The sequence below is a fragment of the Lepisosteus oculatus genome, chromosome 3, assembly GCF_040954835.1.
Source record: "Lepisosteus oculatus isolate fLepOcu1 chromosome 3, fLepOcu1.hap2, whole genome shotgun sequence".
Taxonomy (NCBI): domain Eukaryota; kingdom Metazoa; phylum Chordata; class Actinopteri; order Semionotiformes; family Lepisosteidae; genus Lepisosteus; species Lepisosteus oculatus.
In genome coordinates this window covers 14,902,954-14,928,934 of record NC_090698.1, presented here as the reverse complement: position 1 = coordinate 14,928,934, position 25,981 = coordinate 14,902,954, and the positions used below count along the sequence as shown (strand labels likewise).

Genomic DNA, 25,981 nt, shown 5'->3' with positions numbered 1-25,981 from the left:
AGCAATAACAACAAGTTAATTCTGTGGTGTCTACATGGTTGTTTGGCCATGTTTGAAATGACACAGCTTTACCATATACAGTAAGAAGGCCAGTGGAAACAGTTTGCAAAGCTTTCCTGATGAAAATATTTTTTTCCGCACTCAGAACACTTGTCAAATTCAGTTTTACATGTCCCAGTAATTGTTTGTGCTCTGCCTATGCATATGGCCTTAATTTATCTCTTAAGATTCAAAACTGATTCAACAATCTGGACCCACATTAATCAGCTGTCTGTCTGATTAAAACCCAAAGCAACATCTGAGATTTCTGTTCAACAGTTTGTAACTTGTCTTCAGATAACGCAAATATTTTCAGTGGTCGACTTTGAAAACAGGAAGGTTTGGTGACTTTTGACTTGAAGAAATATGCTATTAAATTAAAAAAACACCCTCATCAGTTCCTTAGTTGATTAATCGGTTCGTTAAGCCCCTAATCGGAACAGCCCTAATGTCAATCCCTTGTTCTGTGAACTGATCGAGCTGATGCTCTGTTCCAGTTACAGTGGGGTGCAGCATCAGCCCATACCACGAGATTAAGCGAATGGAGCGGCGCTTGCGATCAGCTTCTGAAGGCACTGCAGGAGGCACCCGGCTACACCTGAATTTGAAGGAGGCCCACTACGGAGAGATCAGTACTCTTCAGAAACAGAGGGCCAACTCTTCATCCTCGAAACTGGACAGCCTGGTGAGTGGCCAATAGAAGGTCGTTTAGTGTTGTGCTGCTCAAGCACTGCTCAGGGGAAGGAGAACTTCTTGGTCTCAGTTGGATGAGAATCTCCTAGCATCTTGGAATTTGCATGCCTTCTAAATTACTCTGACCAAATCACAGTGCTTGGGAGACAGAACTGACAATTCTGCCTTTTTTATTTGTCCATATAGTATAGACAGTATCTAAGGAGGCACAGGTAGGCGTCTGGACTCTGAACTGGAGGTTGTGGGTTCACATGCCTAGTGTGCTCCACTCTTGAGCAAAGGACTGCTCTCCACTAAAATACCACACTGTTTAAATGAGTATTTGCATAAATTGGTTTGGACCCATTTTACACTGTCACTCAAATAAACCAATAATATTTCTAGCACACTTACTCACACACTTGGAAATCACAAAATGTATGTTCCAACTGTCTTGCGATACATGGAAAGTCAACATTGCTCTGAAGTAATGTTTTCTTTAAAAATAATTTAAAAGAGGGTGCTAACCTACAGATTTTGTAAGATCTTAATGTAAAGAAATTAAGAAAAAAAAGCAGAAGCTGCTGTGACATGGGAGTGACTAGAGACTCCTGTTAATCCACGGACACAGCAGATTATAATACTGGTACTCAAAGAGCATTTTTACCTTTCACCACGAGATGGCAGTAGAGTAATTTGTAGCCTATTTGACTGCAAAATTTCTCCTATGGTGGGTATTTCTGTTTACCTTCTGCTTAACAAAGCTCAATTAAAGGTTGATCTAAAGATAATAATAATCAGATTACCCAATACTAGAACATTGAATCAAGCACACTCATCCTAGGTTTTTTTTTTTTATTTCTCCAGTTAAATTATCTGAATAGGAGAATAATATAGGATTATCCATTCATATCCAATAACCAATAATACATGGGTATGCTGAGCAGACAGTGGGCATGAGGCAGGGTGCTGCCTTGAGGGTTTGACGACCCATGTGCTCACTATGGGTCCCTACTTAGAGAAGCCCATGAAATGAGACCGCATGTCTTTGGGCTGTGGGTGGAAACTGGAAACCCAAAGAAAAGCCATGTGGTCACGGAAGAAGAGCATACAAACTCCATACAGAAGGCACCCTTGGCCAGATTTGAACCTAGGGCCCGAGAGCTATGGGCCATACAGACCCAATACAGGATAATTTAGATTTATTTGTTAAGAGAAATATCTACAAATCCTGTTAAATGACAATTTTGCCATGAATTTAAAACTAATATTCTTTTAAGTTCTTTGTTTAATCTGTTGTTTTAAAACATGTCTGAGATATGTTATGTATGATTATGTTTTAAATGAGTTATTAAATGTACAGTACTTATCTCAACTGAGACGCTCAGATACTCATCTCACCTGAGATGAGCTCATTAAAATATGTACTCATTTGCTCAACTCATAGTTTTAAATGAGTACATGTTTTAATCTGTATCTCAGGTGAGATGCTGCTGTGTCTGCACACCAAATATATTAGATGGGCCGTATGGTTACAAACGACTGAAGAATATACTCAGCACTTTTCTCTCATGGCCCACACCTTCCTCTTGCTCTCTAGCCCTGTTTCCTAGTACCAGTATCTAGAGAGCACATAAGCCCTTCACCTGAAAGAGGGCACGATTCATTGAAGAAGAAAAAAAGAGCAGGTTACACACGTGGAGAGCCTTGCATATAGCCTATTGAACAAGGACGCAGGTCATGAGAGCTGTGAAGACGTGGGAGCAGATGGTTGCTATGTGCACGATTGTGTTTCCAGGGATACTGTAGCCTTTTGACTTCTCTTAATTTTCCTGCAAAGGTGCGTGGGAAAAGTGGAAATATGGCTGCGCTCATAAGACTACTTTAATGACTCACTGGGATTTGTGTGTGCTGGGGTGCATGACTTCTTGTATCCGAGACCAGGAAATCATTGTGAACTAGTGAAATACCCACTTTTAAATTTTAATTTTTCTATTGTTTTTTCTTCACCTCACTTATAACATTATTCTAATATCTTTTGTAACATGAATATTTCATAGCATACTGATGCCATATAACAGTGGGTAATGTGACAGCTGAAAGAGAAATGATATTAGGCACTGTATTTGGGACATCTGATAACTGGGCCTGCTTCACGTGTTCTGTTAGGCTGGGACGAAGTAGCAGATTGCTGCTCATGTTTTTGACGCATGAACCTGCTATGTGAACTGGGGAGTGAGCTGTTAGGATAATGTATAACATCTCTGTCAAGGAGCTACGACAACCCACCAGTCTTAAAGAGCAAAGAGGAACTGCTTTCTGTGAACTTTCAAAATGTGTGTTCATTTCAAATTCAGGAAAATAAAATGTGTTTATATATTGCAGTATTGGCAATTAATCCATTTACTAGAATCCTACATCTGCTTCACTTGGATGTAATGTGGTTATTGTTTGCTTCTTGACTTGATCTCTTTTGACAGTGCACCTCATTAAACCTCATGGGCACACAACTTTTGACTGTGCTCTGGTCTTTTTTTAGTTTGAGCCATAATTAATTTGGATCTGGTCGAAGATTATTAGCTTCTCTGTGTCTAGAGTTGATGGCTGACTCATTTTGTCACAATCCTCCCTTCTAACATTTAAAATACATTTTTTTTGAAGGCCCAGATTTAGAGCTTAAGAATTTAATCATGATGTGACCTCTTGATCCTGGTGCTGTAGTTCAGCTTTCCATGTTATTTTGAACTTTTAAGAAAAAAACGTTCTTCATTAAATGTGCTTAATAAATGAATTACGTCCTCCACTTCCCTTAATTGTAACCTAATTTTCATTGAGTAGACACAGTTTATGTTGAATTAGGTCATGTCTGTCATGGACAGTCTTCTGCAGCACAAGCATTAAGGTAGTCAATTGGTAGTCTTTGCAGTAGTCATTTGGGTAACAAAACCAATCTGACTACCCAACTGCTTACTAAATGAGTCAGGTAAGTAAATTGAAACAAATTGTGTTTCAGTAACTGTAAAGCACACGTTTTAGATTCCGGGCACATACTTTTTGCATATTTATATTCATGGCAGTGTGGGAGGACTTTCACAAAGTTAATTTGACTGTTTCACACTTTCAGTAATTTCCATTTTTTAGAAGCAGAATCCTGCCAGCTTTTATTAAAGTTGAAGCCAGTGCAGTGGAGGGTGTCTGTAGGTCTTCCTTAATCTATTTAAACCTTTGTCTTCTGGTGACTAACAGGAACTGTCAATCTACAAAGTGATCATGTTTCCTCATGTCAGTGGAAGATGCTTGTAATGTTTTCTGTTGCCAAAAGCTTCGTTTGGGTGTTACTGGGTGCTGTGGGATTTTTGATTGGCACATCAATTACTTTGTAATTAGCAGCACATTGTGTTTCTTCATCAGCATCCTTGAGAGATGGACAGGCTCACAATGGTAGAGTCAGGCAGGTCACTTGCAGAAGTGAGTAATAGAAAGAGCAGAGGAAGTCTCTATGCAGGTTTGCTGGATATTTAACTTGGTAATCACAGAGTTATTAGGATTAAGGAAGCACTTAATTCCTATTTTTGGTCTGAATACAATCTCTGTCTTGAGGTGTTTTATAATATAAATTTCCTCAGAGAAGCTCAAATAATGTTTAGTCAGTGAACAACACATACAGTTGTGAGAAAAAGTTTGTGAGCCCTTAGGAATTATATGGATTTCTGCATGAATGGCCCCTAAAAATGTGATCTGATCTTCATCTAAGTCATGTTAATAAATAAAGAGTCTTATTTGGTTATTTCAAATAGTTTAAACAATCAAGGGCATTGGTGGAAAAAGTATGTGAACCCTTATATTTAGGAACTAGTGGAACCTCCTTTATTGGCAAAAACCTCAACCGCTTTCTGTAGCGGCTGATCAGACCTGTGCCGCAGTTAGGAGGTATTTTGTCCCATTCCTCTATACAAAACTGTTCCAGTTCATGTATATTTTTGGGATGTCTTGCTTGAACAGCCTGCTCCATATCATGCCACAGCATTTAAATGGAATTGAGGTCAGGACTCTGACTTGGCCATTGTAAAATACGGAATTTCTTCTGTTTGAGCCACTCTGTTGTTGATTTACTCCTGTGTTTTGAATCATTGTCATGTTGCATGACCCAACTTCTTTTGAGTTTTAGATCACAGACAGACACCCTGACATTCAGCTGTAGAATTGCCTAATACAACCTGGAATACATTGGTCCCTCAATGACTGCAAGCCTTCCAGGCCCCCGAGGCAGCAAAGCTCCCCACACCATTATACTTAGTCCACCATGCTTTACAGTTGGGATGAGGTTTTGGTGTTGGTATGTAGTGTTTTGTTTTCTCCAAACATAACACTATGTACATTTACCAAAAAGTTCAAGTTTTGTCTCATCTGTCCACAGAGCATTGTTTCAGTAGTGCTGTAGAACATCCAGGTGGTCTTTAGCAAACTTGAGATGGGCAGCAGTGTTTTTTTTTGGAGAGCAGTGGTTTCCTACGGGGTAACCTCCCATGAACACCACTCTTGTTCAGTGTTTTTCTTATGGTAGACTCATGAACACAGACATTATCAAGTGCTAGAGATGCCTACAGGTCCTTAGCTGTCGCCATAGGGTTCTGTATCACCTGTTTGAGGATTGTACGGCGTGTCCTTGCATTGATCTTTGTAGGACGTCCACTACTAGGGAGAGTAGCAACGGTGCTGAATTTCTCCCATTTGTAAACTATCTGCCTGACTGCGGACTGATGGAGGCCCAAGTCTTTAGAAATCCTTTTGTAACCCTTTCCAGTCTTATGAGCTTTAACAACTCTTCTTCTGAGGTCCTCTGAAATCACTTTTGATCGGGCAATATTGCAGTTCAACATAATTCTGTTGTGAAGAGCTGATAACCAAAATTGTGTGATTTTTTTATGTAGCAGGGCAGGTCAAACCCACAATTGAATTGATTGGAACGGCTGACTCATTAGTGCGAATACCTGAGCCCAATTACCCTCTTTTCAGGATGTCATTATCTTAGAGGTTCACAAACTGTTTCCATCAATGACCTTGATTGTTTAAACTATTTTGTTCAATAAAGATATGACAATGTAAAATGTTGTGTGTGTTGTTTGTTAAATAAGACAGTCTTTATTATTATGAAATGTGATCAGATCACATTTTAGGAGATATTCATGCAGAAATCCAGATAATTCCAATGGCTTCACAAACTTTTTCTCACAACTGTATTAATGTAATTGAACCATTATTTGCCAAATTAGCTTTACTGTTTAATAGTTCTAGTACCTAAACTTTTCATGCCTTCTCTGTGTCTTAGTTGTTGAAACAGAAACGTAAATCAAGAAGACGTGGTCAGAAAATGAACCTGAGTTTTTAAGCTTATAATGTGAAAATAAATATTTTTTGGATGGTTAGTTTCAGGAAAGAGTATAGGAAAGCTGGGTTCATTCAGAAACATACTGGATTGTTGTCCCGAAACAGGAGGAGTGTTTAGGAGATCACACCTGTAAGTTTTTTAATTGTTAGATTCAGACACAAATGGTTGTCCCAAATTTCCATTTTGTAAATAAGCCCCCCCCCAATGAAATTCATTTACTTTCCAAAGAGGAAAAAAACAACTTTTTGTATTCAGATATGTCTGCTCAGCAGGTCCTGGCAGGGATAGAGAATGTTCGGTTTTTTTTATTACAAATAAGTAAGTAAGCTGCAGATTGAAGTAACATTTTATCAGACCTGTGCATCCAGCTGTGGGTTTTCTTCAGCTGTGGGGATTACCACCTGAAGAGTTTGGCTGCTTGAAAGACCATTTTAATTGGCCCATATGTTTCAAACCAGTGAAGATTAATATAACAAGGCACCTTGCAATGGAAATTGCACGTCTGCATGTTTGGTTTTCATTCTGCCTATCTGGACTGGGGCAGCCCTGTGCTACGTTTGTGTCCGAGCATCGGCTTTTCAATGCAGAATCTTGCACATCGTCCAGATGAAGTTTATATTAAGTGCACTACTATACACTGGTGTTGGGGGATTTTGAAATTTGAAATTGAAATAACCACTTGAGCAGAATTGAAATCTCAGTGCGCAGTAGCTGAGAAAAGGAAATAATCTCTTATTAGTCTGTTTGTGGCAGGGAAGGGAAAGTTTGCAATGACACAGCTGACGAGAATAAAATATTTCTCTGAAACTTCCAAACTAATTGGCAAAGTCAGAAAAATATGGAGGACTTTCCTAAGCCCCTGTTTTTTCCTTAGGCACCACCCCCCTATTTGTGTTTTTCACCTTTTTGGTTAGAATCCTGAAGATAGAGGAATGCACCCATACAAGTGCATTGTCGTCTTTGGAAATCATGGTTTGTGATTTCAGCTGTGTTGAACTGCGCAGAGTAATCCAAGAACTGTATCGCCAGGGGGGCCTAGACAGGAGTAAGATGATGTCTGCTGTTTTCTGTTGCAGATACCAAATGTAGACACACTGTTAGTAAGAGATATGTCTCCCCCTGTTGGCAGCACAGTTACAGAGCCAGCAGCAGTGTGGAGCAGTGGTCAGGGTTTGGGAATTGTAACTGAGAAGCTGTGGGTTCAAATTCCATTTGAGACATCACTGTTGTACCCTTAAGCAAGAAACTTCACTCGAACTATACCAGTAAACTACCCATCTTTTATTGGCCAAAGGGTGCATATATACAGTAAGTGCTTTTAGAATATAATAAATAACAAATTAGGCATCAAATGTCTTTGCTGTGTTTCAAACATTGGCACAAAAGACCATGCAACCCTATGCAGTGTAATGGTATTCTTTAGAAACTCTACACTACTTAACCTTCAATGAGAAATTGCAGCTGGACAAGATGAATGTGAGATACTACTTATAACTTCATACTTTCCAGCTGCTTCATTTGTTAGCCTTCGGCGGTTGTTACCGATAGGGAGATACCGTACCTTAACAATATCACATTTTAAAGTGTGTCAAATCAGTCACTCGATGTTTTTTTTTCCGGTTCCAGGAAGGTAGTAACTGAGCCATTTGTGGTGGAAACATGTTTTGTGAAAACATTGCTTATTAACGTCTGACTTTGTTTTAAAGCGGTTTATCTATTTAGACAACAATATATGTTTAATAAGACAGGGGAATGATTGTGGAAAATGATCTGTCTTATCCCTGCTGCGTACCTCTCATCACTTGTTGTCTTAACAGTTTCCGCCTGCCATGTCTTGATCTATAAATATATTGAAATTATCTGCTGTTCGTCACTCGCCGTTCTGTTCAGTCCAACGTTGTACTGCTTTGACGGCTTGATGCAGCGTGTCACAGCGTTCGGAAGAGTGCGCAGAGCCTATCTCTAATTGGAAGAATTTGACACCACTAGAGGGTGATCTTAATCCGTCCTCAATCCTGAAACCGGGGAACAGGCTTCTTGTAAAAACAGTGTGATCGGAACTTCAGTTAATTTATTTAACGCAAAGCAGACTTGGATATTTAGTTTGTTTCCTTCCTCCCCTCACCAGTCTCCTAGGTGCAACACTTCTTCGTGCCACCTTTAAAAGGAGCAAACTAGGCAAATTAATAATTTTTGCGGAATGACTTGAAACGCTGAAAATGAAACAGCGCAATGAATCTTGATCATTCCCTTTTGAAAGCTGGAAAATCTCGTCTCGGCTTTCCGTCATGCAGATCATGAAGGCGCCGCAGAGGTGGAAATGAACTGAAATGTCCGAACCTGTTTGTTACAAACCGTATTTTTCCCCACAAAAATGTACTGTTCAGTTGAAAAATAAAACATTTATAGCATTTATAGCACTTTCTACAGCGTATCCCAAAGGCATCACAGTGAGTTTTGCCCCCAGGACCAAAAACGATAAGTCAGCAGTGATAACATCCACCCCACAGACCCATCTTTCATCAGTTTTGTTTTTGTATCAGTATGACTGCTTGTCTGAAAGTGTACTGTAACTAAGCAGGTGTAATACATCCGTATCAGCTTTGTACTGACAGTGGATCTGGAGTGAGAATGAACGCTCTAACAACTCAAAGCCGGAGCCCTTTCATCTTACAGCTCACCAGAATAGGGGCAAGGCTTTCTGGTTGATAGTGATTTTGCTTAATTATCTCTTCGTGCATGCCCAGCTGCAATGTGCAGTGTGTGGCTACTTCATATCTAGCACTTGTTGAACAGTTTTGAGCTGCTAGGGGGAATCTTTGCTTGTTCTTGTGGTAACCAAAGCTCTCTCCATCCTTTTGAGATGTCCAAGTTAGTGTGACAGCAATGTCTGCAAGTGAAAGCCTAATAAACTTAGAAAAAAAACCCCGAAGCACCCAAACAGCACAAAATGCACAATGCAGTGTGGGTGCAGTGGCATGCAGTGGTACAGAATTGCGCTAAATGATGTTTTGCAAAGCCATTCCTGTCCGTGGTGAGCTTGTGCATCAGCCAAGCTCCTCTGATGTTCATCCCATTATTAACAGGATCAATATTACAACCACAGCCCTGGTGGTGCTACAGTGCTGCAGAAGGGGCTGGTTGCGAGACTTTCAGTGAAACTTGGAGTGGTGCATTCCAGTCCTTCCAGGACCCAGTGGCCTGGATGTGAATAGAAATTACAACCTTCTGGGTGTTTTGTGCCTTTGAACATAAAGGAGCCTGCTGAATAATAAATTACTAGCCATACATCACTGCAAGAGGAAGGGGACTGAGCAGTGTCATACTCACTGCAGGGCACTACACTACTGTAGATGTGCTTGTCTTCTTTTGTCTCTTCCTCAAGCAAGATTCTGTGCTTGTTTGAAATTTGCACCAATGTGATACAAGTAGAAGTGCCACACCTTAATCAGAATGCGTGTACTTTTTACAGAAACATTCACCTGCCTAAAAGCAAGAAATGTGGATCCCTTCAATTAAGAAGGTTTTGCTGCCTTTTAGTGCTTTGTAATGAGTATTTACAGTACATAAACTCTTTTTTTCCTAGTACATTGAACTGCTTGACTTTTCTTATGGATTCAAGAAAATAAAATGTGAATTTTGCTCAATAGCTATTACATACAGGAAACCAGGACAAATATTGGCACAGTATAAGAAAGCGAATAAAATTAGTATATTAAAAAACTATAGCAAGCGAGTATTTCGTGATAAAAAAGCTCTTCCAACATGAACATATAAGTGAAAATAATATTTTTGTCTCCTGCAAGAATTCACTTGATGACATTTGGTCAGTAAATTGTCCACAATGGTGTGGGAAAGGTACAGTAGTTTTGACACGAGATTTTGGTTAATACAACTGTGACACGACATGAATTCTTCTTTACCATGTATCCCATCTTAAAAGGGGATAGGAGATGATTCTACTTGTGCACCCTTCACAATGGCCCAGCAAACTCTTGTTGTCATGTGGCAGTTCAGCAGTCAGTAGCTAGATGGCAGAGGAACACTTTCATGGGAACAAAAAAAAAATCAAACTTCTTGGCAAGCAAAGCAGCACATTTATTAATAATATTTATTTTTCAACCTCAATATATGTGAAGGTTAGGTAGTTAAGAGCGAAGGAAAAAAAGGGGGCGATTTCCTGTCTGACATTTCAATACAAGTTAATCTCATTGGATGAGTGAAGATATTAAAATCCAAACAGAAATATGGAAATGGATTATTTTTTTAATTTTAGATCACACTAGCAATTGTCTTCTACAGAGCACTGAATTGTTCATTTTCTGCTATCCATGACAAATTGAAGGAAGTTTGTATTGAAGAATGTGATTATAGAAGTAACTAACATAGGGACTAAAGCAGGGGACCAAGGACTTTCAGTGAGTTTTACATACTTGCCACAGTTTATGGTTAACAGCAGTGTTGGTATGAACTTACTGACCTTAATTGTCACAATGTAAGTTTTCTGTTTCAATTACCTGGAATTCTGTTTCAATTAATTCTGTTTCATTGAATTCAATTCAATGATGCATATATTTAGTCTTAATGGTTACTCCTTAATGATCAATATGGCATCCAGTTTTTCAATGGGATTGGAAGCCAGAAGAAGCTAACGTGAAGAGGCTGCTATAGTCCAATTTTGTCGGTGTTAATAAAAATCTCTGGAGTCACTTAGAGTCCAGTTCCGGAACACTCAGTTCTTTTATTCTGAAAATCCTAAATTGTCAAATCTGGAGGTGATTAAAAACTACGAGAGTAACAGACACCTGTGTGTCTTTTCAGGATTTTAAGTGTTGGTTTCGGAATTGGACAGAGACAGGGTCAACCCCTGTTACAACACGGTCTTGGAGTTACAATGTAAAGACTTTGAGCCACCTGCCTTATCAAAAGAGACTAGAGCAGGAAGCGGTATAATTGGAGAAACAATCTGAATGTCGCAGTAGACTGATTCCAACATTTTCATCATTAAGGTCATCAAAAATAGACTTTTATTATCTTTAAATATGTAATCTTTAACAGCGGTTAGGAAAACCCTGTTCAGATAGGCTCTAAGAAATAATAGTTTGATTGAGAAAAGAAATATTTAAAATGTAGTCGATTGTCTTGAGTATTTCACTAAAATTAGAGATAGTAAATGTAACATAAACGGATTGTAGAGAAGAAAGTACAGCTGGCAATATATCCCAAGGTGAAAGCTCACACAGGGCTAGGGGGATTTTATCACGGAATGGAGGAAGAAAATGAGAATGGAATATATTTTTGGGGCTGTCAGTGCAAATCCAGAGCAGGGAATATAAGTACAATTGAAAGAATGCTTGTGAAAAAGAGGGAAATGAGATTAGTCCATCTGGACTGGGATTCCAAAGGCGCTGCACAGATCAATAAATAATATTCCGGTCAGAAAGAAAAGGCTTATTAAAATAAATTAGTCACTGTAATTTCCAGATTTCAGCCCAGTTCTACATTGTGCGAATTAAAAATATATTAAAAAAAAATTATATTACATGTTGGGTAACCAGAGAAAAACAGCAGAAATTTCTTTAGAGGTATTATTGTGAGTGTGCCTTACAAAACAGTGCAGTGCAAATTTTAGGCTATTTGTATTAGTTTTGCTCCTGACAACATTTTGTATGCTGTGGCAAATATTATGTTTTTAATTTTTCTTACTGTCATATGGTGCCACATTATGACTGCCTGAGTCTCACCAACACCTCTAGTGTGCCCTGCACTGTTTGCAGATGGTGCCTTGACATTATCAGTATGACAGTACAGTACTCCTCAGAGACAAAGTCCAATTTCCCATGTGCAATTGTTGTGTATATTGAGCAGCTCATCTCTAGTGTAGTGCTGAAAGCACATGGCTCTTGTCGTTACTGACTCTGGACATCAGCCAATCGCAGCATCGCGAAGAAAGGCACAGTTTAGAGCAGCCAATCAAAGGTAGCCAACATGATGGTGGGAGGAGGAAAGAACGCAGTGTCTGATGAACATCCACACGAGCAAGGGCAGAACAATCCTAGTCCGCAACCAGAACTCCGAGGGTCCAAATTCTGGAGCTGGCAGGCAGCTGCGCTGAGCCCACCACCAGCCTCCTGTCTGTCCCAGCAAGCAGCAGCCAGTGTTTATCCAGTAAATAAATCGGCACATCACCGTCAGACTGCTCTCTTTTCTTCTTTTTCACACACTGGCTTTGGAACGAGTTGACTTTGATGTGTTGTTTAAACGGCTTTGTGGTGGGTGAGAACTGGATTGAAGGATCTCCATAAAATTGTTTTGCCGTTTGCTCGAAATTGTATTTCCAAGTTTAACTGAACTTTGGAAATATTTTGTTGCAATCTAAAAACTCAATAATAATTATGTCAGAGAAGCACAAGAGGTAGTATATAATAAATGCACTAAAAAAAAATATTGGGAAAATATTTGTTGGACAACCTCAGAGATTACCTACCACTTAATAATGTTAATAATGTGTAGTTCATCAACCACATTTCTTGTTAAAGAATAATAGTTTAACATGAACAGCCTTGTGAAATTATTTAGTCTTATTTTATTTGGCCTGAAGCTGTTTTTTTTATCTGATTTGTCTTTAATAAGTCACATGGTCAAAAATATGGGGAAGCAACTTAAAATAAGAGGCTTTAGAAGAGGTTAAAATCAACTAGGATAAAAGTGTTATTAAATTAAGTGTTTTTGAATAAATGCATTTGCCAGCAAACGCATAAAACAAACAAACCTGGGACATAGATGGCTGTATGTTTTAAATACTTTATGAGATTGTAAATAAGCAGGGAGACTCAAAAACGAAGCATGAACTGAAAGGTTATGCGTATTGAGCTATAAACACAGACACTATTTGCAAATTACTAAGTAAAGAACTGTGGCAAATAACATTCATTTGTCAGAGTCCTTGGGGTCTCTCCTGGTTAAACAGCAAATAACTGAAATAATGGGATTCGCACAATAGACACAACGCAGTACATTAATTAGGATGCTATAACAGCAACATTTTCTCTGTGTGGGGCAATCAAGCTATGGTATCTACCTGGGCTGGAAATAAATTGAGCTGCCAGCCATTGTGTGCGCATGTCTTCTCGTTACGTGATTAAAATAAATTATTTATTGCCTAAGTAAACAGTAAATCCATTAAAAATGGTTTCTCACCTTCATCAGAAATACATCCCATCCGATACATGCAGAAGGATGAATCAACTGAACAAAAATCAGCAACACCTTCCAGAAACAGAACAACAGTGGTTTTAAAGGGAGAGTAGGAACCAAATGTATAAAATGAATCGATAAAATGGAGATATCTTGAGATTTTTCACCCAACTTTTCTTTCAGTGAGGGATTTGATTCTCTTGTAGATTTTAAGAAGGTGACGTAAAGAACTAGTTCTCTGGAGGTTGTTTTTAATCAAATAGTTTTGCATGACAACAAATCAGGACGAGACGAGCATGAGGGCCGTGGTTTCGACATTAAATTGAGGTTTAAGAAATGAACAAAACATGGTAGATAGATAGATAATACTTTATTAGTCCCTTAGGGAAATTGATGGCAGATGACAGGTTCATAACAAGGCAATTAGGTTCAGTGCAGGTTTGATTCAGCTAGTTACTTTTGTCTTCAAAAACAAAATGTGCAGTAGTTAATACACTTCTTGTAGATTTGAATATGTGTTGAATCTGAATATTAACTGCTGCTTTAAAACCATTGTTACATTTGAATAAAATCTCGTTTTTGGGCTGGATGACTGGTGGGAGTTACCCCAAACTGCTCACGCTTGTGACTCTAGCTGTGGTAGAGAGTTTTGACATGTGAAGACCAGAGGTCCTTGCAATGCTCCAGTTTTTTAGCATTACTTATCAAGCACCTAACCAGCCATCCTCTTTTTTTCTTCTGAGTGTTAGGCCAGTCATTGTGTGATTGTCCCATAAACGATTTTGGTCCTACAAACAAAAGGCACTTTGCCTTTACTTGCAATGAATTTCGTCTCTCTCATTCTGCTGGCGGATTGTGAAGCAGTCTGTGGGAGTCATTGTGACACATTGTCAGTCAAATCTTTATCATTTTCACCTTTCATTTCAACCCAGATTCCAGCATACTGACTCTGGTGTGTGGTGTGTGGATTCACTGATTGTAATTTCGTGTCCAGTACCAGTGCTCCTCTTCTGCCGTTAGCCTTGTTCTTCCAGACAGCTTAGAGCAGAGGTGCACAGCTCCAGTCCTGGAGAGCCACAGCGCCTGTGGGTTTTTCATTCCTCCTCTGCTTTTAATGACATAGTTTAATTTAATTGGACCAGTTTAGCACTTTTCAAAGGTCTTTAGCTGTTCGTGATTTAAAGAAACCTGGAAAACCTGCCTTATTCTACCCTCAAAGACTGGATCAGGACATGTGAATCATCTCTTGAATTTAATCATTTTTCGCAAAACTCTGAGAACTCCAGCATCTTATAGAACAGGCATTTTGAAAAAGGGCGGTGTAAGTTGTTTCGATTTAAATTTTGAATTTGTACAGTTCGTGTTCTTTTAAGAATAATACTTTAAATTAAAACAAATTGAACTCAACAATTGTTTCCAAATTGAGAAACTGACACCTTACAGTAAAAGCATAGTCAGAATTGAGTACTTTCTGGCAAAAGGTGCACTTCAAGTGTAATCAAAAACCTCCAGAATTGATTCTTGGTATAAAAATAATAATTTAACATGTTCATGGCATTTCTTCAAGATGCGGTTGTTGAAGAGGTTTGTGGGTTGATATTCTTTTCCTCAAAATATCTGTGAAGTTATTTAATATACAAACTAGCAAGCTAGTGTTGCTGTACTGTAAAATGGTTGCATTATATTTTGACTAAACTGCTAAAACAATGAGAATTTTTAATTGATATGAATTTGTTTGTATTTACACCTTTATTTTTTCCTTTTTTAGTTTTATTGAAAACAAACTCTTACACACAATGGTACAGTATATGTACACACATACATACCCACAACTCAGACAAACTGTAGAAAAATCGAAACCCAGGCATTCAGTCCTGCTCGCCAAGCCTGTTTGCTACACCAGGAATCTAATCAAGTTTCATTTGGAATCTAATCAAGTTTCATTTGATTTCCTAAAAAGTGCATATACTGTTTATTAAACTCCATCTAGGGAACACTTTCTAATCTTGCTTTTTTGACACAGGATGTCCTAAATAACCTTGGCTCCTGTGAGCTTGATGAAGATGACCTCATGCTGGACCTTGACTTCTCTGACGATCAGCGACATCGTTTCGGTAAGTCAGCAACAGTCAGAATCGCTGCTCTTCAGATTTTTAACCTCATGGTTACAACTGCTGTTCGCCTCTGTAATGATAGAGAACAAAAAAACAAACCAATTGCTTCCAAGCCTTAGCAATGCTGAGGCATAGCTCCAGGGCTCTAGGGTTTACTCAATGGCTGTAATTCTTACTTGGATTAGATCTATATCCTGTTTCTGAATATGCATGATGTTATTTTCTTAGACCACACTGTTCTATAAGTTTTATATAGACACACTGTGGCTCAACATAACAGAAGCAATTGGGAAGGAATGGCTTTTGAAAAGCTGAACTACTGAGATATAGTTATTATTCTCCCACTATTGTTTTAGGCTTCTCAAGATTTTTTTGTAGATTTTCTTATTACAAGGAAGTCTACAGTGTAATCATCATATGTGTCACCTGCTGGGGATTACTTATAAATAGCTTTTTGTATGAGCTGGAAATGGCTTTCAATAAAAAAAAAACTAAAAGTATTCAAATTATATGACAAAACACTGCAATATTTATGCAAGCTCTGCCTTGTGATCTCTTCAAAAGAGATCCTGTTTTATCACTGCACTTTATTGTATTACTCTATAATAAAGATTTCTCTTCCTTTCATGTGCCACAGCTCCATTGTTTAAATTGACTCAGATATTAATATATTTGTGTGTGTAACAGTTAATTTTATCACCTAATGTGAGACTTAATTATGCAAGTGTGGTAAAGCTTGGGAGATTTTGTAACATATTGCATCAACCAGTCAACTGGAGTGGAGAGAAAGAAGCAAGCCGTTGTGATTCTTTTAGACATTGGGTCTTTGTGGAATAGGAGGGCAAAGGAAAACCATGGGAATAATTTTATGTGTCATAGCTTCCAACAGCCGAGCTCTTATGTCTGTTTATATAGCCTGTAACTTGTTCCATTTATGTAAAAATTGCTAAGCAAATAACCAACAGCAGAATAAATATTGATCCAGTGACTGACAGTTTCATTGACAGCATCAACAAAAAGAATATGAATATTGATTGAGAAGCCTTGCTTTCTACATGGACAAGCTTATCCTACAGGAAAGTTTAGAAAGATTAGATGTAGATCTTTTGTGCTGGAGGCTTTTTATTTCTAGAAAAATCCATGCGATGCCACGGACAACACACCATTTACAGACCCCTTTTTCTTGCCTCTTCTTCTTTTCAAAGGGATCAACCATTTACAGACCCCTTTTTCTTGCCTCTTCTTCTTTTCAAACGGATCATTTATTTTAGTGACGGACATATTATGGGTCAGAGTTTCCTAAGGGGTTACAGGCAGCCGATCTGCTCAAACATCATTACAAAAAGACACTCCGTCCTTTCCTTCATAACTCTTTTAAATGACATTTTTTCAATTTTTCTTCTTCTTTGACAAATAGATTTGAGATTTTAATTATGCTTTGGAAGATGGACATCTCCCAAGGTCATTAGGTTCCAGCTAGTTCTTTGTAAATACTAAGCTTTTAACCTAGCAACCCCCTTTGCACAACAACAGCAAAAACTAACAGTGTACAATTGGTTTACAGAGTGAAGGCTAGTCAGGACATCTAGCGTCTGTTGTTAGTAGCTTATTGATCCCAAGCACCAGTTATGTTCTCTGATAGGTTATAGATATAGGTTTATCTTTGAAGTTTTAACTAATATTCTTCAGTCATTTTCAGGGGAAATGAAAGTTTTCCACTTTAATTCATTGGATATACTTCACTGGCTGGCGGGTTGCAGGTTGAGATTCAGTTTTCTTTTATACCTCTTGTGACATGATTTGAAGTGCTAGTATAAATTTTGCGTCTTTTATCTGAACACTTTCTAGAGAAGTGATCCTTTCTTTAATACAATGACCAATAAAGAACAGTTTTTTGCTTTAAGGTTAATGGAACAGCTGGTGATTCTTATTTTTCCTAATAATCACCATATTCCCAGTATTAATATGATCAGATATGCAGACATTTTTTTCTAATCAAATGACTTAAACTTAAATGTTCTGAATGTTATCAAGTCATATTAAAACATTAAGTTGGCCTACCATTCATTAAGAAACCTACCATTCAGTTGGTTTGAAGTCAGTTTCTTAATTTTCTTCAAAGTACAATGAACTTTAGCAATGTGTAAGCAGTGCGAGAGAGTGCTGGATGTTTCTAAGAAGGATATTTAAATGTTGTGTGCACTCAGTAAGTCTTAAAGTAGCAGACTGATCACAAGACAAATGATGGCTGGATGAGATCCTAGGATCAGTCAACTCCTAGTTAAGAAAGAGTTTGGATGCTCCTGTGTTCTTAAGCACTTTGAATAAGAACCTTTACCAGACATTTTCAGAACAGAGGTGTGTCACTCTTTGTGTTTTCACTCTTTTGAGCTCTTAATCTCTTATTTGTGTACTATGTTCATGAGAACATTCATTGTGTTTCAAAGATCTGCCAAAGGCATGTAGAATCTCTTTGATTGTGATTTTTCCAGCACTAGGTGGTAAGTAAATTTATGCAACAAAAAGAAGAACATACAAAAGAGAATAATTTTAGTTTCTGGACTTTGCAGGATGTTGCACAAACAATGTTTCTATGAGCAGATTTGAGGAAGGAAGTATATTTTAAGCATCTACCCATGTCCTAGCAATTTCATCCAATTCAGGGTCTTGGGGGAGCTGGAGCCTATCCTGGCAAGCAACAGGCACAAGGCAGGGTACAACCTGGATGGAACGCCAGTCTATTGCAGTGCACACACAGATACAAAAACACATGCTCACACCAGGGCCAATTCTCCCAGAGCCAATCTACCAGCATGTCTTTGGACTATGGGAGGGGGAACTGGAGCACCTGGAGAAAACCCACTCAGAGAGAACACACAAACTCCAAGCAGATAGAGCCCAGGAACTGAACCACTGCTCCACAGTGCTGTTAATAAACCTTTACCTCTTGGTATAAGGTATCATTCACTGGAGAATTTAAAATGCAATTCATCTGCTCAAATAATGTAACATCATTTCATATGCACCATTCAGACTATGGCTTTGGAAGACATTCCTCTTTGGGAAAGCTATTTTTAATAGGTTACATGGTGTTTTGATGGATGCATTGAAAAGTGCTGGAGCAGAAAATGATTCCATATGGTAAGAAGCTCTGTGGTCATGGATGGGTTTTTCAGTTCAAAAGCTTATTTTTCTTCACAAGATTCAGAGAATGGTCAGTTCAATCATTTTATTTTAAATCCTGTGGAGCAGGAACCAACAGCAGCAGTAGCTGGGCTAAAACAACTGAGAAGAAAGAATGTGTGGTCACATCTTACAAAGCCAGAAATGTCAAAAGAACACTAATGAATTCGAGGAGGCAAAGGTCAACAGCATTAAGACTGAGCACGTCCCTTCATTGAAGGAATAATATCAGCAAATACTGTAATACCAGTGGAGCCTCACATATCTGTGCTCAGCTGTGTAATTGTCTCAAATCTGTTTGGAAACTTACAATGCCATTTGTTTCATTTCTGATGATGATTATTAAGGGATTTCCGAATGCAAAATATTAGATTAACTTTCATGGCTCTGATTTTCACTTCTTGTTACATAACATGGACATGCGATCTGTTTTCTGATCCTGGTACTGACAGACAGGTAAAGTTCAGGCTTGTGGCTCTTTGTCTTTGGCTCTGTTATCCTTTGTGGTTTTTTTTGTGCTTTAAATTTATTGTCCAAACAAACATTTTGTCTTCTACAGTTAACACTGACGAAAATCATTTTTTTTAAATATCTCCTGAGATATAGGTCATGTCATCTTGGGTTTTTATCCATCAGGCAGTAGTGAGTTTTGGAGTTCAGGGCTTGGGACTTGTTACTGTAAGATTGTGGGTTCGAAACCCAGGTGAGACCCTGCTGTTGCATCCTTGAGCTAAGTGCTTCACTTAGACTGACTTCAGGAATACCGAGCTGTAGAAATAGGTACAAAACCAAGGCACTGTGGATAAAAGTGTGAATTAAAACGAATTGATTATAATTAATCAATAATAATGTAATTTCTTGAATGCAGACATTTTCCAGGCTGTGAATGAAATGAAGTTTGCCTTACTGTAGGTAAGCAGTGAAGCCATGCTGCAAAATAATGAAATCTTCAAAGGGAGCAGACCTCCCGTTCTGAGTGGCACTGGAATATAATAGTGCAGTGTGTGAAGGTATTAGAAACCGCAGGCTGCAGGGGCTGGAGAGCAGCGGGCCAGCGGGTGAGAGAGACAGCAGTGCGTCTCAGTGCTGGAGCAGGAAAGGGGGCACCATGTGTGGCATTAGAGCATTAGAGCAGATAAGAGCACAGGTGCTGTAATTCTGCCTCCCATTCAGGCAGGGTCAGGTCAGGTGCTCTTATCTCCTGCTGCAGATGAACTGCTTCCACGAGCATTCAACTGGAGAGTCCTAGGAAGGAGTGCAAAGCAAAGGATGTATGGTTAAAGAAAAGAATAGGGTAATACTTTGTTCTCCCCCCTCCCCCAATTTGGGGGTTTTAATTTGAAGGTATTACGTTAGCCAAGTGGTGACTGCAGATGGATCTGAAAGATTCATAACGTTGGCAGCGTTTCCCTCCTGAGAAGTGTGAGAAGCTACTGTACATAAACCAGTTTTCTTAACATATAGAGGCTGGGCAGCATCCTCTAGGCAGCCATCAGTCTTTGTGGAAAGGAGCATGCTGTTTTGGCCTGTCTGAACTTGTTTTTCTTTAATTTCAGTTTCCCTTTTTATGTCTCCTAAACACATCAGTTTACTGCCTTTTACCAATAGATTATTTGTATGAATCAGGATGGGCTGCTGACCTTGCACAGGTACCTGTTCAATACACAGCGCGTTTGTTACACGAATCTACCATTGAACAGACTGTAGGGCTCTGATTGCCTTAAGAGAACTAACTCCTCTCCCCTTACATTAACAGGAAATGTGACTCGTCTTTTACATACTGCTTGGAAGCACTGAAGGTAGCAGGACTGCAGTTTAACCCATCTGTAAAACAATTGATCTGCTTAAAACTCCTGATGCTTGAGCTAGTTCTGTTTGGCCCGCAGTGCCAGAATGAGTGGCATACAGCACTGGAAACCTCCCCCATTTTCGTACACATTTTCTCAGCTAATCTTGGACACAGTCATGTGTTCTTCAGCAGCGTGCTCAACAGGTTACTGAACAATTAAATTTGAAATTTGAGAAATCCCACAAAGACAGCTCTACTGACTCACTTGAAGGGTTAGCTGTTGAATTATTTTGGCTGTAATTTATTTATTTGGTATCTGTTATTGTAATTCTGAAAAATACACTTTAAGCAAATTAATAAACTTTCAATTTCTGTATTAAATTGTCACTTAATCAGCAATAATTCCAGCACATTCAAAACTGTAATACATTTATAATATGCTTGAGCCCCAGCTCTTCTTATATTACAAATACCACTACTACCAAGCAAATGTGATTATTATAAAGATGAAAACATTATAATAATTTCCATTATTGTTGCCACCACTAGAAATAATACTTATATTCTTAATATTATACTTTATAATAATACTAATACAAACCACTGAAATTACAGCTCTGCATGAAGTGGAGACAAGTTCAGACTTTCTTTTCACTACGTCTTTTGAGAAAATCTTATTGTTCTTTTGCATAAATGGCTCTTATTTTGCACCTTAAGTCTTTGTACAATGTTCACATTTTAAAATACTTTTCCTTAAAGCAAAAATGCATCTCTGATATTCTTTCCAACAATTTGTCTTCAGAGTAATAAGAAGAACTATAATTTGTGTAGTTTTTTCATATCATAGTCCTAACCATAATGTATTGGTAAAACCTAAAAAAAAACCTTTTCTTTATTTTAGTTTTAATTTTATTTTAACTGTCCAGCCTGACCTTTATAAATGACTTTCATTTGGAATTCAGAATCTTTCGTTAGCAGTAACCCTCTGGCCAAAATCACATGATTTATATATCAAAAGTCCGTTTTGAACCTCATGTGTGTTTGATTAGACATTATGTGGAAACCTCATTAAGTTTAATTAGCATATCAGGCTGAAAGAAAACAACAGTTTTTAATTGCTAAAAAGACAAGAATGTGCTGACATTCCATTTTTAAATCATAAATGTACTGTATTAATTAATAAATATCATTAATAAGCAATTGTTAAACAAATATGATAATTACAGATAGAGTGGTTGGGAAGTGAAGCTGAATTCATGGTAAATAAATTAGAAACACTTTCTCATTAATTAAATTCAGGTAAGTAACTCATATTTTGTTCAAGATGCTATTTGTGTGCAGCTTAACTTCTGCGTAGAGAGAATCCATATCCATAAGAAATAATTAATTAAACTTCTCTTCCATTCTTTTTATTGGGACAAAACAAAAATGATAAAGGCATGCATGCCTTTTTAATTTCTTTAACCCTTTGTATCTTACATCATGCAACTTATGAAGTACCTGAGTCTTTCTAAAAACTACCTTATTATCATCTTTAATTGAAAAGATCAATTCAAGGGCATAGTTACAATTCATTTTTAAGTCTTTATATACTGTATGTAGGCAGTGTCTTAAAGTATATTTTTAACTTGTTAAAATAATATTTTTAAATTTGTGTCTTGTTAGTTACCAGTATTGTCCTTAATGAAAACTCCTGGGGGAAAATTGTTGGTATATGGTGAAAGTTGTATTGCCCTTCAGCGTACAGATAAAAATAAGTCTTGCGACTGACATGATATGTTTTCTATGGTTATACATGTAACTAATTAGAGCTATAGCTACATATTAGCTTGAAATGCTTGTATGAAAACAACACTTTGGACCAGCTTCAGTAGAACACAGCAGTTTTCTCTGTGATTCATTGGTATGTTTCAGTGCAGGTTGGTAAAAACACATTAACAATATCATTTTGAAAACAAAAAGATTACCAGAGCAAAACATGGGCATCTACAAAGCATTTTTGTGGAGATGACCTGCAGAATCCCACCTTCAGTCTAATTAAGCAATTTCCACCTCATTTCCCACGGGCTGTTTATAATGAACACACGTTTGTTGTACCATACTGTAGCTGGTCTGATCACGACAGGAAGCACTGACAGCTAAAGACTGCAAAAAATGCAGCTTTTTTGGTTTTAGTGATTTGTATTGACACAAATGTCTTTTGCTCATTTTGTTTTTGTTATTTTGGCATTGTATGCGTGCTTGGTTTTCTAACGGGAATTACGATTGCGTGGCTATTTATACACTGTTTGGGTTTCACTTGCAGTTTCCAGAGAGGACTCCAGCCAGTCAATTGCATCCTGTCTGGCACTAATGCATTCTCCCATGGAGGCCTCTGCTGACAAGATCCCAGGCAGGGACGTGAAAGCCATGGAGTCGTCTCTCGGGTATGTCTCTCCTGTCCCTGCATGCCAGCAAAAGGCCCTTATTTGTCATGCATGCCGTTGTGTGTGTCTGAGAAAAAGCGCTTTCAATTATTCATCTGACCAGATATTTCATTCTCCCATAGCTCGTAACTGCACTGGGCACACTCTGCTAAAGATGTAACTGATCTGCAAAGCCTGTGTGCTTGACATCTGTAAGGATTTCACAGGAACTGGGCCAACGCTCAAGTGCTCCTATCAGGGTTCTGCAGGTTGAGCCTACTTCTGCCACCCTGCATTTGAAGAAAGCAGCGTGCGCATGTCCTCGTGGTTTTCAGTCTGCTGCCTGACTCTTTGATATTGCTTTGTGCATCGGCCTTTTGTGTTCTCGGTGGGAAGGAATCTTTTCTTTTTCTTCTTAGTGATCTTCACGATTGGCAGGATTGTTGCTCTGGCAGTGTTGCAATTTATCGTGTTGACATGGAGCCTGGTCTCTAAAGAAGTCTTGCTGTCAGGCCAGCAGAGTTTGCTGAATTATTTGCATCTCTCCTGACAGCTCGTCTTGTGTTACCACTTTGCTGTTCATTTGCCCAGAATGTGTTATATTCTTATAGAGCAACAGCCTGGTGTGGATGTATTCAGACACTTTATTTTAGCCTTTGCTGCAACTGAGGGTTTTTTTTTTTGGGGGGGTTTTACATGACAACATAAAACCATAATGAGCCACAAATCTAAAATTCCTTCACTTACAGCTTTTGAAGGATCACAAAGTTTACCACTGCTGCATGAAGCAAAATTACATGCAGAAGCCAGGAGTTTTAGATATTCTTTAATAACATAATGCACTACTATATATGCTTCATATTTTTAATCTTACATTTATACAGCCTGAAAAAGTCATTCAGTTGCATTTCTAATATGTACAGTAGTTCTGTCAGCTGGGAAGTCCTCCAAAAGAGTCTTAAACTCAACCATTTCTGAAAATATAAATTACTGTAAACCTCTGTTTTTAGCTGCCTTGTAAAATTAAACAGATGGGAGGAATCTGTGTTATCAGATTTACATATAGTAGTGATGTAAATTAATCTCTGTTTCTTTGAATGTTGCACTGCGGCACTATACTGCATATCAGGTTAACTAATTACACTGTAATTTATATCTTTACAAGTTAGTTAGAATTTCCCCAGGTGTTCCTGTGGTTTTGATCTGTAATACACTTTTTCACAATCAGTAGCCTGATTTTGAAGGAGTTTTCTAAAAATACAAATGCAAAAAAATCACTTTAGCCTTGGTTATAGTGCTATCCACCATGCCTCGCTGACTCTGATCTCCAGACACAATTCTATCATGTCTCTCACTGCTGATATGATATGTGCACAAATAATTTGGTCTTTGGACATTGTGATATTTCGTGGAACTTTTTTTCTATGGTTTTTGCCAGCTTTAGACTCAATATCTCCGGAAAAGAGAAAACGCCGGTGGGGAATCGCTCTGTCCATGTTTTTAATTTCAAAGAGGAGCGTTAAGACTGGTGATGAAAGGTTATTCTCTTGTTGGAAGAGAACGTTTGCACCTTAGCTGAGCTGCTACTGGCATGGTTGTGGGGCAAACAGGGAGACATCCGTGCGAACATCTGATTTATCTGCTTCTGTTAAGGGGAAGAGCTGCTGGCAGTGATGCTGTTATTGCATGCCCACAAGGCTGTCGGGGAGGTGAGAGTGGAGCCGCATTTCTTGTCTTCCTGGGTCCTCTAGCAGTATCTAGCTGAGTATCAGAGCAAAAAAGATATCTGCTTTGTCACATATCCTTCACCCCAGCGCAAGTCGGTTATCTTTTAAGTGGCCAGACAGTGGACTCTAGTGAGGACATCGGCATTTCTGTGCTCCACCACCAGACCAGACCCAGGAAGGGCATCACCTGAGTTTTTGTCCTTAGTACTGGCCAGTCATGGATGACCTTTCCCTGGGTCGAATTTGTCCACCCCCCACAGTGTAACCCAGATAGTGGGTCGAGGAGAAGCTTTTCACTGGGTTTATGTGCAAGCCAGCTTCTACTTGAACTTGAACTTTATTGCCATATGTAACCGGTACTGGTACAATGGAATTCTTACTTACAGAAAGTCTCTCGATTGTGAAACAAGTGTAAAAAACAAAACAAAGTGCAGTGCATCAAGACAATGTACAAACAAACAATAGACGATGCGCAAGTAAACATGCAGACAGTTTGAATGTAAACAATACAGACATGTAAACAATGACTGGAGACGTACAATAAATAAATTATAATGAGATAGATGGTGATGGTGTAGGTGTGGTCCGAGGGGGGTGGCTAAATGTGTTCGCCAGTCTCACTGCTTGTGGATAGAAGCTATTGAAGAATCTAGTGGTAAGTGTCCGTATGCTCTTATATCTCTTGCCTGAGGGCAGTGGGGTGAAGAGCTCATGCCCTGGGTGGTGACTGTCCTCTGTGATGGCCAGAATTCTACCACGGCAGCGGACCTCATAGAGCTGTTTAATCTCGGTGAGACCGCAGCCGATGATCTTCTGGGCCATATTGACCATTCTCTGCAGTGCCTTTCTTTCTCGCGAAGAGGTGTTGCCATACCACACGGTGATCCCGTTGGTGAGGACGCTCTCGATAGTGCAGCGGTAGAAGTTCACCAACACATGTACTGTATTGGCATCCCCCATCGCTTGAGGCACCTCAAGAAATAAAGGCGCTGCTGAGCCTTCTTCATGATAGAGTCAGTATTCACAGTCCAGGTTAGATCTTTAGAGATGTGAATTCCCAAAAACCTAAAGCTGGTGACTGTTTCCACTTCCGTTCCATCAATACTGAGTGGGCTGTGAGTGTGGGGCCTGTGTCTCCGAAAGTCCACTATTAGCTCTTTCGTTTTCTTTATGTTCAAGTCCAGGTTATTGCTATGACACCTAAGCAGCTGTACAACTTCATCCCTGTAAGTGGACTCGTCATCATCACTGATCAGTCCTATTATAGTGGTGTCATCGGCAAACTTGATGATGCGGTTATTACTGTGTCTTGCTGTGCAGTCGTGAGTAAATAGGGAGTACAACCTTGGACTCAGACAGCAGCCTTGTGGGGTTCCAGTGCTCAGGGTGAGTGGTGTTGATGTTTTATTGCCTATCCGCACCACCTGTGGTCTCTCGATAAGAAAGTCCAGCAGCCAGTTGCAGAC

The 25,981-nt window shown here is 38.8% G+C and overlaps 1 protein-coding gene across 7 annotated transcripts in view; it reads left to right on the top strand.

Annotated features, from left to right (window-relative positions):
* Positions 1–25,981, top strand: part of ccser1 (coiled-coil serine-rich protein 1) — a 266,374-nt gene that overhangs the window by 29,211 nt on the left and 211,182 nt on the right. For all 7 annotated transcript variants that reach the window (XM_015340413.2, XM_015340415.2, XM_015340417.2 and 4 more), the window contains 3 exons: positions 537–724; positions 15,321–15,411; positions 22,689–22,809. In XM_015340413.2, coding sequence (XP_015195899.2) covers positions 537–724; positions 15,321–15,411; positions 22,689–22,809 — 400 coding nt within the window. The remainder of the gene's footprint in view (positions 1–536; positions 725–15,320; positions 15,412–22,688; positions 22,810–25,981) is intronic.